This window comes from Cricetulus griseus, chromosome 6, assembly GCF_003668045.3.
Source record: "Cricetulus griseus strain 17A/GY chromosome 6, alternate assembly CriGri-PICRH-1.0, whole genome shotgun sequence".
Taxonomy (NCBI): Eukaryota; Metazoa; Chordata; class Mammalia; order Rodentia; family Cricetidae; genus Cricetulus; species Cricetulus griseus.
Genome location: NC_048599.1, coordinates 101,870,128 through 101,883,394, shown reverse-complemented (window position 1 = coordinate 101,883,394; position 13,267 = coordinate 101,870,128). Strand labels below are relative to the sequence as shown.

The window sequence follows — 13,267 nt, the reverse complement described above, 5'->3', positions numbered from 1 at the left end:
TTTTCAGCGTTGACTTAAGTTACTTGGCGCTGCGAGGGCTGGGGCCCTGCATACGGATGAAACGCAACCTCTATTTACCTAAACAATAAATGTAGAGATTAGCAACATTCACTAGATCACAATAACTGGGTTGACAATTAAGGGGGAATGCATCCCAGATGTAACTGAGCTTATGGAGGGCGTGCAAGACGGGTGTTGGGCTCCTGCAGAGAGCCGCTGGACCAGAGCAGGGGTGCTGTAGCCACGGAGATACTCAACATGGTTCGGTGAAGGAAGCTGAGGTGGAGGAGAGGCCCAGCCACGGACAGAGCCACCACACCAGGGGCTTCCAGGCGGTTCCGAGAGATCTGATGTCACCCGCCTGCCACAACTCCCAGTGATGTTTCTGGAGCTCTGAGCCTGCCTCTGCACATTGTCACCTGCCTTAGGGCCACCCTGGCTGGGGATGAGGATGGACGTCCCTGGCATGTGCTCGGTGAGTGTGTCCATATCAGCAAGTGTGTCTTTTGCTTGCCGTCCTGGGAAAGAGTGAAGAAGCACGTGCCTAAAGGGTATGGAGCTGCCCGCACACCATTCAATCCTCCAGGGAGGGAGTCCAGGTGCTCTCATGGCCACAGGGTGTATGTAACACCAGTGGGTGGTAAAACAGAAGACCGGCCCACCAGGGATGGGCTCTAGAGCGGCTGAAATCCAGAAAGCATAGATTTGTCTGGGCAATGTCACAGGGATGCCTGAGACCTCACTGGGAATCTCATGGCCCACACAAACTACCTCTCTTCTCTGCCTCTTGGAGTTTCTGGGCCTTGAGAAGATACTCCAGGGTGGTGTGTATGTGTGTGTGTGTGTGGGGGGGGTGCTGAAGGAACTTACTCAGAGAAGAACTCAGCAGGGTGCCATCTGCAGAAATAAGGTCAGAGGACAGCCTCTGGAAGTGAGTGTGTGTGTGTGTGATGGGGGTGGGAGGTGTTCTGGAAAGAGCATGATCCTTTTTTCTAGAAGGCTTTCCAAATCCTGGTCTCCCGTGGCACACAGGCTGCAAAAGACACATGTATGTTGTTTCTCTGCTCTCTCCCTCTTCCTTCCCACACTGCCATCAACCCTTGAAAGGCTTCTGACTCCACACTTAGACACAAGCAAAAGGATTTGTTTTAGACAATCGTGAACAAACCAAGATGAAGCTCTTTCCTGCCAAACTAAGGTAGGGGACATACCTTGTCCAGGCTCTACAGACAGGAGCTGGGGACAGAACTAGAGTGCTAAGAGGACCTGGGGAGGGTCAGGAGGCAAAGAGACCCAGAGAGCCTTTCCTGTGAAGGGAGAAAGGGGGAGAGGAGGAGGAGAGGCAGAGTTAGGCCTGAGTATGGGATGTTCTGTGGTAGTCACTAATCAGGCCCACAGTCTTTCCAGCCTGGCCTCCCTCTCCATTGCTCAGCTGAAGGTGCACCAGAAGGAAGAAGTTAGACAAAGGGAATCCTCCTTTGGGATGGGTGAAGTATGTCTGTCCTCTCCTTACAGGCTCTGGGGGTGGGGGTGGGGGTGGGGGGAACTGGCAGGAATTTCCTTGTGAGAAGCCAAAGAGTGTCTGCAGTAAGTAGACAACTACAAAACAGACTTTGTAGGAAAGGATGGGCAGCTTTAATGGCTTCAGCCCCATTGTAATTTTGTCTTTGCTGTGTAGACTAGCTGGAAGAGTCTGTCCTAAGGAGGACTCCCCTTCATCCTCACCATCAGCAGTGTCTTCCTTCCGGAGCTGCTGCTGCTCCTCCCTAGTCTGGCCTGAAATTTCAAGGGCTAATGGTGTGTGTTTCTGCAGTAATTAGGGACCATGCAGCAACCCAACACTCCGTTAAACAAATATGTAAGTCATCCTTGTGGGGAAAGACTGAGGAAGAAGGCAGCTGGGACCCCTGCTGGTAGTGTCCTCTGCTGTGTGGGGGGGGGGGGCATCTCTGTGATCCTCCTCTTCTGTGTCTGGCCTTAGTGTTGGTCTTCTTCGATTTTCCTTAAAAAGAAGAAACACGGGCAAAGAACATGCATCTCGCCACCCACTGGACAAGCTGAGGAACCTAAGTCTTTGCTTGAAAAGTTGTCACTGGTGGCTCTAAGCTGAGAAGTGCCAGGATCTGGGTCCCCTACTCTGCACAGCAGTGTCATGGATATAAAGCATATGGAGCTGTCTCCCCCCCCCTTTCTTTCACCCTTATAAATCAGCCATATAAATCATTCACATTGTTTAAGGTACATTGATCAATCTAATGGCTTGTAATAGGTTCCTAATTGTCATTTGCAGAAGCCTGCAGGCTCACACTTGAGTAGGGAAGGTTCTCAGTTCCAGCTCAGTCTACCTTAAGCCCCAGCTGGTCATTACAGAACCCAGAAAGAACACCCTGTTACTTGAACCTTGGTGCCCAGAAGAGGGAGTGTTGCTGGGGGTGCCCAAGTTGACTTCCACACCAGCATTCCCAGAATAATTGATTGTGAACCAAAACACATTTTGTCACTATCAGAAACCTTCTGTATTGACATCCCCTGCAGTTATATTTGCAGTAAAACCTTGGCTAGTCACAAACCAATATGCCCTTGCTCATATCTTTTCCTCTACTTATTTTGAACAGTAATGATAAGGCATGATTTGAGGGGATTGTTGAAGAAAGGGAAGAGGAACTTTCCCAGAGCTCTGGGAAGTGTGCTTCTTATAGGTGGAGTGTCTTCCTTCTCTGAGCTTTAGAGGAAGGAGGAAAAAGCTGGAAGGTGAAGAAGCCTCCCCTCATGCTGCCTGGGGAGTGCTTAAACTGAGGGAACTGGTGTGCTGGCCAGAAGAGGGCTCATGACTAGAATCCTCTGGCCTTCTTGGATAACCAAGGTTCAGATGAAAATAAGAAGATCTTACAGTGGCTCCAAGGATGGTTCTGTTAGCCTTGTTTGAGGCAACAGCCTCTTAAACTTCTCTTAAAAAGAAGAAAACTGACTCTCCTGTATGGGACTCCCTCATCATGGTTGGTGAGGAAGGAAAGTACAGCCTCAAGCCAAACAGGCCCCCCATAGTTTCCCAGTGGTACAGTAAACAAACCTATGATGCTTGTTGAATAATCTTCCAATAATTGCAGTCATTAAAATCATCACAGTCTCCAGTCACCTTCCTTCCTTTGACATACCAGTCTCTCCTTTAATTGGTAATGCATTTTTGACTCAGATAAACAGATCAAGGCAAGCTTAGACTATAAGGTCCAGTCACATCTAGGGGCAGACAGTTGCTTGTGCAGCAAAGACATGGACTGTTCTCCACAGGCCAGGGACTTTCCTTTTCTTCTGGAAACCTTCCAGAGGCCGGAATGCTTTTCACCTCCCAGCACCTCTAAATGGGAGTGACACCTTTGAGACAGAGAAAGAAAGAAAGAAAAAAAAAGATGAAAATCTCATTGGCCTATTGAATCTTCTTGGCTTTTTTATTTGTAAGGGTTGGGCTAAAATAAGGAAGGGTGTTATAAAATGACTATTAAATAAAACCTTCACAGAAATTGTGGGAGAGTTCCTCAATTTTCAATTAATTTTCTTGATCCATTTGAACTCAAGACTGGTGCTTTTAAAGACATAAATATATGTTAACTATAAAAGATTCCCGTGTAATCAAAGGCTGTATTTCATTTTCACTCACATTGACAAACTCCAACTGTGGGAAGGATTCACTCGACTCAACAGGCGCTAAAGGCTGCACCGGGCTTCCTTCCCCCCTTGCTCAAGGCAGGCTACTACAGTACAAATGCAGCTTTTTTTTTTTTTTTTTTTCTGAAGTTATTATGTTTCTCCCCAACTCCCACACGGTGCTGACCTGATAATCACTGCTCTGGTGTAGATCATGCAAATGAAAAGCATAATTAATTGCACAAATGATTCAAAACCGGTGCCTCTGTGGCTTAGCAAATAAATAAATAAAGGCAGGTGGGAGGACAGGTCAGACAAATGCTTTTATGGGCTTTCTCCCTCTTACCCCGCCCCCGCCCCGCATCCTGGTTCTAGTGGCCCAGGCTTCCACTGAAACCGGCCCCACCAATTTGAGAATCCTTCCGTTCCTCCCCTCCCAATGTCTCCCTTCCTGCCCACATCCTGAGTCTCCAACCACACCTTACCCCACCTCCGTGATGTACATCAACCGCTAACCTGCGGGGAGACTGGGCCACTACCTAAGGTTTACTCAGCTACGGTATGCAGGGGTTCAGAAAATAACCGGTCTTCGGAATCGCCACCCTGCTTCGTGCATCAGCTCAGCGAGAAAGCATTTCACTTATGGCATAGGCGCTTCGATCCGGGATGAGTGCGCAAGATGAAATTGTTTCCCTAGCTTCGCCCCTTAAACACCACAAACTTGAGCAGTTGCTCAGATCAAAGCCCTTCGCAGAGCCAAAAAACGGGAGAAACAACATTTGTTCAAAGGAAGTGAACTCTTCCCTTTAATCGCTCCATTCTTTATTGGGTTTCGTATTGAAATTTTTTTCGCAAAAAATCATGTTGATTTAACCATAGTGTATTTACGATGTAAATATATGCCAAGATGAAAACGTCACGGATCAATTGTAAAAGACCCGGATACATAATTTTAAAAAATCAGTTTCAGTGTATATGAGGTTCTCACCCCACTTTCTCTGCTCAGTCAGATTTGTTTATGCAGAATCGACATTTAATAGTGCTAATTGCACTCCAGTTAAATTGCCCTGATTGCAGAAAGGGAAGCAATTTTCGTGCTCTCTGTCTGGGTTTGGAAGAAATTGTTTTATATTCACCTCTTTATAAAGAAGTGGAGATAAGGCACCGGGGCCTTTGCACAAATTGCACTTAGGGGCTGACTGGCAGCATTCAGGCGCTATAATAGAGCATTATTTGGCCGTTTTGAATAATGTAAAGCGTTTGCTGAAAGCTATTCTCCTGAAAATTGCTTTAACTTTTAAAAGGGTGATGATTCACTCCAAACCAGGCCTTTGTTACATTGTCATTATTTCCCCAAATGTTTTAACAGTCAGCTCAACACTTTAGCATAACACATTGATCTTTGTTTAAAAACTAGATTTTTTAGAAGATGAAAAAAATCTGTCAGACGGGAGGAAGAAAAAAAAAAAAACTGGACTTTGCCCGAAAGAGTTCCTTTGAGCCCCACCTGGGAGTTGAACTAGCCCGGATTGTCTGTCTTGTTCGGAAGATGTCCCTAACTTTTATTGTGATGAGGACGCGTGTATCTAGGAATATGAGAGTACCTACGTTCAGAGTCTGACAGCTGGAACTGCGTGGAAAACAGCGGGAGGGGGAGGGGACTGCTGGAGAGGAGGAGGAGGAGGAGGAGGAGGAGGAGGAGGAGGAGGAGAAGACCCGGGAGCCGCAGGCCTGAGGTGCCTGTAAGAACTGTTTAAATGGTTGGCTTGAAAATGTCACCAGTGCCAAGTGGCTTTGCAGGCTGTCTTATTTATTACTTGGTCAGGTTTCCTTAAGAGGGTGGGTTGTGGAGGAGAAGTCGTGGGGAACCCTCGGCACTTCTCCTCCCGTGGCTGCACCGGGTGAATCGGAAACGCCTCGCTGCCAGTTAACAATCCCTCTATTAGTAAATCGACGCGGGGACGCCACGGGAAGCCAAGGGCCTGCCTCCCCTTCCAGGGCAGAAGTCACCTGTTGGGAAAAGCTCCAGGGTCCCCCTGCTGGGCTTTCCGTCTTGGTCCTGCGGCCTGGTACCCACCCCCAACCTTCCACCCAGTAGCCCTAGGGCCTTTCTTTACCCACCCCCTCCCCTCAGATTTCTCTCAGTCCCCTAGGGCACATTGCTGCCTTCATAGCTGCTTAAGCCATCTCTCTCTTTTCTCTTTTTCTGCAATCATCTCCCTCGGTGCTTTGTGCCACCTTAAAGGTTTTTTCTTTTCAAGGCATTCTGAACAAAAATATTCTAGTGAAAAGCAATGAACGCGATCCACATAGCTATCCACATCTAAGAAGAGAGCGGATGCACGCAGGCCTAGTATTCCACCTTAAGGTGGGAGAGAAGTGCTGCTGGAGACTTACTTTGGAGCCTAGAGATCTTGCAAGAGAACACGGAAAACGCTGGAAGCGCACCTCCACGGGCTCCTCAATGGTCCTTCCTCGACAAATTGTCTTATGCACTCGAGCATTTGGGGATGGTGGTTATTATTTTTAGAGAGCAGGATGTGGGTTCGGAGGGGGAATGTGGTACATGTTTTACAGTACCCAGATCTGCCTGAGGGCTCTGGGATTTCTAGTTCAAAAGCAGCCTCTGGCTACCCTGGAAAAGAGAAAGTGGAGACCCAGAGGACCAGAAACACTCCAGCGGCGGCACCTTGAGATGTGCGAAGACACCTCTTCTACACCAAGGTCCAGAGAGGAGTGGAAGGAGCTTCCAGCTTGTAGAACGCGGAGGCGCCCACGTGTGGCCTGGCTCTCGCAGACTCTTCGGTGAAGGTTCCAGAGAGGTCCTCCGAGGTCTGTGCCAGCAGGGTGCCTACTGAGGTTGAGCCTACCTTTGGACACCCTTGCTCCTGCAGACCGAGTTTCTAGGCCTTGCAGTCTGCGATAGAGACAGGTTGGAGCTGAAGCAAGAAAAACGACTTTTATATACGTCTAAAACTCTGACTTCAGGCTGAAATCCGACATGCAAATCTCCACCGGGTTAAACAAACAGCGGTGCAAAGCAAGCTGCAGCTTCAGCGGGGGTGGCGGTGGGGGCGGACGCCTCTAGCGCTGGTCTCTGTTTCCAAAGTTGTTACAATGTGAAAATAAGCGGCTTCGTGCAGCGTGTTGTATGGGCTGGTGCTTCCCACCCCCACGCCAGCCCCCAGCAAAACCTGGCAGATAATCAGCACGTCCCACTGTTTAGTCATATTTGACAACTGGGTTAACCTGGTATCTAGGCGCTGGCGAAGCCGTACAAAGGGTGCCCTCAATTACCACCAGAAGCTTCTGGCATGAGTGGCACTTGTATTACCCTCTGGGTCAGAGGCCAAAGCGACAATTAGGAAGTCACTTAGACCGCTGGAGGGAAATGGCGGGATGCAGCAGGCTCTGGGCTCTCCCAATGAGTCTGTGGGTGTAGACCTGCCTGGAGAGGCCCAGCTGTCCTTTGCGCCCTTTGCTCAATCGGACTCTGAGCGTAAAACCGAATACACTGAGAATAAGAAACTGGTAAATAAAAAAATAATAAAAAAAAACCGACCACGACAATGATGAAATCAACAGCGAGAGTGATGGATACAAGCCGAAGTTCTTCGCAGCAAGAACCTGTACACATAATGTGAACGCAAATCATTTCCACTTGTGCCCTAGGCCCGGGTGTCCCCACCTCTCCTGCTTCTTTCCCACAAGTGGGGAGTGAAGACTGTCAGCCCTAACTAGCAACATCTTGAGGTGACCCAGGTGGGGGGGGGGGTCTTGCGGAACGGTCTCAACGGTACTTAAACCTGGCTTGGTACGTGACTGTGTGTAAATTTTTAATTGCACTGTAATTTCTTCTGTCCCCAGCCCGCCCCCCCTCCCACCCATGCCCGCAGACTTGACTGGCACGCGCCAGGAGCCCGGGCTCGGGCCCCTCGGCGTGTCTGATTGGCTGCGGGGCAGCTCCCGTCTGCTCTGCCTGCGCCCTCATTGGGCGAGAGGCGCAGCCAGCGGCACTTCAAAGCGGGTGCTCCTCGCACTTAGGCTGAGTTTTGCCGGCGGGAGCCCAGAGTCCGCTCGGCGCGAGCGCGGGACGCGGGAGCCGCGCGGGACCCGAGCCGTGTTTCCTAGCAGCCGCCAGGCTTAACACCGCTCCCGGCCTCGCCGCGCAGCCAAGAAACCTGCTATGGCCACGTCTATACTCGGGGTAAGTAAAAAAGCTCTGCAAAGCAGTTGCTCGGTTTTTTTGTTTTTGTTTTTGTTTTTGAATGGAGTTATTTTTTTCTTTATGGCTTCTCTGGGTCCGCGGCTCACATGAAACTGTTGCTGGACCGCAGCTTCTGGTTCCTTTTTTTTAGCATTTCCCACATTCCCGGGACTGATCTTTTCAAGTTATTGGAACCTGGGGCATTGCCTTTGCAAGCAAAAAAATTAAGCAAATTCCCTTGTAATTGGTTTTAAAGCAAAGCTGAAGGATTCTTTTACTCTCTTTGGTTTCACTCCACCCCCTTGCTTTGGGGATTGTTGCATTATAAGACAATGTTTTCAGAAAAGTCTTGTTTTGTAGGCCATGCAGTTACATTAATAAACATTTACATTTGCGTGCCCCCCCCCCCCGCCCTTGACTTTGAAAGCGGCTTCGTGCAGCGTGTTGTATGGGCTGTTTATACTCGGATTATTTTTGTAACTGTGTGTGTGTGTGCGTGTAAATATTAAAACCACGTTGTTGTTTTTAAACTATAAAAGAAAATAGAACACTCCTCGCCTGAGTGACTATGACTTAGCTAAGTTTTCCCAGCTCTGGGCCGCTATCTCGGCCATACCCCTGCCCTCACCCCTGCTAGTCGTCTGTGTTTACCTTCATGCTACACCCGGAAGGGCGACTTGGGGGCTCCTGGGAGAAGAGCGGGTTTATGGCGTCAGCCAGGTCTGATTGTAGCCAAGGCAGCGAATGAGGTGAAGAAAACCCAGGCATCTCTGATCTAGCCTCACCGAAGAACAACTTTACAGCGCCAGGACCTCCACGACTGTGATCGCCTCTGCCTTGTGCGGGGTGCGGCACGTCCTCGGCCAGCCCGTGGGGAGGAGGCGCTAGTCGGGGTGCCAGGGCCCTCTGGGACCGGAGCGGGGGAACGAGGCTGCTCACGGGTGCACTTTGTGTCTTCCCCCACTTCCTCCTGCCCTCCTCCTCCTTGCTCCCTCCCTCACCCCACCCACTCCAGGAAGAGCCACGCTTCGGAACGACCCCGTTGGCCATGCTGGCGGCGACCTGCAACAAGATCGGCAACACGAGCCCGCTGACGACGCTGCCCGAGTCCAGCGCCTTCGCCAAAGGCGGCTTCCACCCCTGGAAGCGCTCTTCGTCCAGCTGCAACCTCGGCTCCAGCCTCTCCGGCTTCGCTGTGGCCACGGGTGGCCGCGGCTCCAGCGGCCTGGCGGGTGGCTCCGGAGCCGCCAACAGCGCCTTCTGCCTGGCCTCCACGTCCCCCACGTCGTCCGCCTTCAGCAGCGACTACGGCGGCCTCTTCTCTAACTCGGCGGCGGCTGCGGCCGCGGCGGCCGGGCGTGTCCCCGCAGGAGGCGGGCGGCCAGTCGGCCTTCATCTCCAAGGTGCACACGACGGCTGCAGACGGCCTGTATCCGCGCGTGGGCATGGCTCATCCGTACGAGTCGTGGTACAAGTCCGGCTTCCACTCGACGCTGGCGGCGGGCGAGGTGACCAATGGCGCGGCGTCGTCGTGGTGGGACGTGCACAGCAGCCCCGGCTCCTGGCTAGAGGTGCAGAACCCCGCCGGGGGGCTGCAGAGCTCGCTGCACTCGGGCGCCCCCCAGGCCTCGCTGCACTCTCAGCTGGGCACCTACAACCCCGACTTCAGCTCGCTCACGCACTCGGCCTTCAGCTCCACCGGCCTCGGCTCCTCGGCCGCCGCCGCGTCGCACCTGCTCTCCACGAGCCAGCACCTGCTGGCCCAGGACGGCTTTAAGCCGGTGCTGCCCTCCTACTCGGACTCCAGCGCCGCAGTCGCCGCGGCCGCCGCCAGTGCCATGATCTCCGGGGCCGCGGCCGCCGCCGCCGGGGGCAGTTCCGCACGCTCCGCCCGCCGCTACTCTGGCCGTGCCACCTGCGACTGCCCCAACTGCCAGGAGGCTGAGCGACTAGGTCCGGCCGGGGCGAGCCTGCGACGCAAGGGGCTGCACAGCTGCCACATTCCGGGCTGCGGCAAGGTGTACGGCAAGACGTCGCACCTGAAGGCGCACCTGCGCTGGCACACGGGCGAGCGGCCCTTCGTGTGCAACTGGCTCTTCTGCGGCAAGCGTTTCACGCGCTCAGACGAGCTGCAGCGGCATCTGCGGACTCACACGGGCGAGAAGCGCTTCGCCTGCCCGGTGTGCAACAAGCGCTTCATGCGCAGCGACCATCTGAGCAAACACATTAAGACGCACAACGGGGGCGGCGGGGGCAAAAAGGGCAGCGACAGTGACACGGACGCCAGCAACCTGGAGACGCCCCGCTCCGAGTCCCCCGACCTCATCCTGCACGACTCCGGCGTCAGTGCAGCCCGGGCGGCTGCGGCTGCGGCGGCGGCGGCGGCTGCAGCGGCGGCGGCGCGGCGGCGGCCTCGGCGGGAGGCAAAGAAGCTGCGACCGGTCCCAACGACTCCTAGAGGTTGGCGGAGAAGCGCGAGCGAGCAAGTAGAGACACCCAGAGAGAGCAAGAGGTTCGGAGGGCGAGCGAGTGGGAGCACGGGAGGGCAAGGGCTCCAGTGACACCCCGGAGCTCAGGCTGGGCACGAGGTGGAGCCACGCTGATCCTCGGGCGGTGGCTTGCTGGCGGAGCCGGAGTTCCCCCTACCCAATGCACCCAGACCAGAATCGAACTTGAGGTCCAGAAACAAAAGCAAACCATCCTCCGACATAAACAAAACTGCGCGCGCGCGAGAACACACACACACACACACACACACACACACACACACACACACACACACACACACACACACACACACAGAGTAGACCCACAACTGCAAGAATGCACACTCGCGCGCGTGCACTCACAGGCGACCCACTCGCACAAACTTCTCCCTAGAAGAGCAATACACAGAAACAGTCCCTCCCAACCCCCCTACTGCCCACTCCCTCCACCATCCTCTGTCCTTTTCTCAAAAACAAAACAAAACAAAACAAAACAAAAAAAAAACTAGCTACCATTCAGCAAAGGACTGTCAGAACTTTCGAAAGAAAACAAACGAAACCTATAAAAACAGACCCTTTGTGTGGATTATATTATATATAAGATGCTCCAAGTCCTGCTTGATGTCTACTTACAATGAGACTCTTTTTTTTTCCCCTAAAAAAGGAAGTATCAAAAACGGCTTAAGGTGAGATACTCAACTGGAAGTCTAGCAACAGTTTCTCTGTATTTCATAACATCTGTATAAATAGGGTTCAAAGGATTGTGTTCTCTTTTAATTTCTTGTAAATGTTCATTCGAATAGTTTTTTTTGTGAATTCCTGAAATTCAGGGAGTTTCTTTTTTAATTTTCTGATGCACTTTGTGAAAGTCAGTATATATGTAAAAGATATTTAAAATGTTGAGTTACCATTTCACTCAAACACGTAAGTTAAGGTCATCTAAAGAAATTAAATGCGTTTATCTGTATGAAGAAAATCTTGACATCATATTTTCATTTTGGTATTATTAAAGGACTCTGAACAAACCCCGCAGAAATATCCTGTTTCCCCCTCAATAACCTTTAATGTGGGATCATTTTTTCGGTTGGGAAACAAATTCCCTTAATGTTAGTTTTAGCCAATGAAGTTGGTATGGGTTGCAAAAGCCATAACACACATACATTTTGAGAAGTCAAATTTATTTATTTGTGTATCAACAGCATAAATTAAATTGGGTTATAAGAACGTGTAGTTGTATTACTTAATGGGAGGGCTAGCAAAAGGTGACATTTTAAATCTCTGGATTGCCTTCTTAAAAAGGCTAGTTCTTTGGGCAGTTTTAACTGTGGAGGTACCTACATCTCCCAGAGGGCTCAGAGAAAATCGGTGGATTTGTTTTAAAGTATGATTTTAAAACAATCTGTGAAAGAAAAAAAATCTTTCTAGAAAAAAAAGTCTTTTAGTTTCCAAGGCCCTCTACGTTGGGAGTCATCTCTGGGGAATAAATCGCTAGAGTCAATACCCCGGAAAAGACATTTCATGCCTAAATGAAAATCTTGTTAAATGTTATTAATTTTGACTTAGAGCACACAGCAGCCCCCTGTGCCTTGTATTCCCTTATTAGGGATTCATGTCTTATCAAATATCTAATTAATCTCCTAGACATCATTTGTTCTGGCCAACTTTATCTCAGCTGGTCCGCGGGGAAAACTCCAAATATTCTCTGTGACAAAGCTCCCTTGAAGATCTTTTTAATTGTCTAAATTAACTGCACCAAATTTGCATGTCAAACGGTAAAGGGCAACCTGAGATAAAATGTAAACGTTTTAGAAGCCCCAAACTAAGCACTTGATTTGATAACTAGGCTTTTTAATGTTATGGAAGACAACTGCTCCTTTCCTTTTCAAAGACGGCTGATCTATGCAAATAGTGAATTGGAAATGCCTAGGTCCCCTCGCCGTCAAATGGCCCTCGCAGGTTATTTGAATATCAGTGGCTGCTTCTGAAAAGGTTCAAGGATGCTCTCTGCGTTCTTTGTGATTACTCAGTGCGGCGTCTTATTCTGAAGAAAAAAACTCAGGAATAATTAAAGGCTGGGATCAGGCCTGGGAACACATTTGGGACAGGAATCTCATTTAGACAGTCTCTTTCAAAATAAGGCACAGTTAAATTGACCAGAAGGCAATTATTGAAATGAAAATTATTTTCACTCTCTTTGTCTTCTGACCACCAACTTAACAGCCCCAGTTTAAAAGAGGGAGAACGGAGAGAATGACGAAAGGAAAATTGGTAAATGAGACAATTTCGCAATTCGAAAAAAAAATGTTAGTTTGGAAAAGAAAGTACATATTTACAGAATAAAAATATTTCTAAAAGGCTTCTCACACAATAGAAACTACAAGCGAAGTCAGCATCAATAAATTTTCCCTCTTTTTTTTCCCCCTTGATTAACTGGCCTTGGAAACTTAAATGAAGATTTTGATTCTTTGGAAATAATACATTATTGGTATTAACAGTCAACAAAAACTGCTCTGAAAAGCCAAATAGCAAAGTAGCGAGCAGACAGCAGGAAGGTTCCCAGCGGGATGTCTGCTGCACGAGGTTCTTCCCCCCTGTGGTCCCAGCCGCCCCAGCTGCCAGGCCCTTCTTCCTCTAGTTTTTCTTCTTTTCGTTCGCGTTTTCTCCCGTCTCATCCATTCCTGCCTGGCATTGCCTCCCTCTCCCCCCAAACCCCCCAGGCGTCTTCGGGTTTGGGTCTGGTCTTGGGGAGAAGCTGGCAGAGGCGCTTATTCTGGGGGCTTTGGGCCGAGGCTCTGCAGGCCCCTAGGGTGCCCTGCGCGTCTGGGGGCTGCGGGCTGGAGGCGCGGAGGTGAGTGTGTGCTGGGGGGTTCCTGAGAATGAGGGCGCCGGGACGTCGGTCCCCGGCAGCTTTGTTTCTTGTTGATAATAAAGG

The 13,267-nt window shown here is 50.4% G+C and overlaps 1 protein-coding gene across 1 annotated transcript; it reads left to right on the top strand.

The window, feature by feature from the left end:
• The first annotated feature begins 7,828 nt into the window (after positions 1-7,828).
• Positions 7,829-10,307, top strand: LOC113836272 (transcription factor Sp9-like). The gene is given in 4 exon segments (XM_027420175.2): positions 7,829-7,849; positions 8,865-9,203; positions 9,205-10,248; positions 10,251-10,307. Coding segments are annotated over 4 exon segments (1,461 nt in total).
• Positions 10,308-13,267: the final 2,960 nt, after the last annotated feature.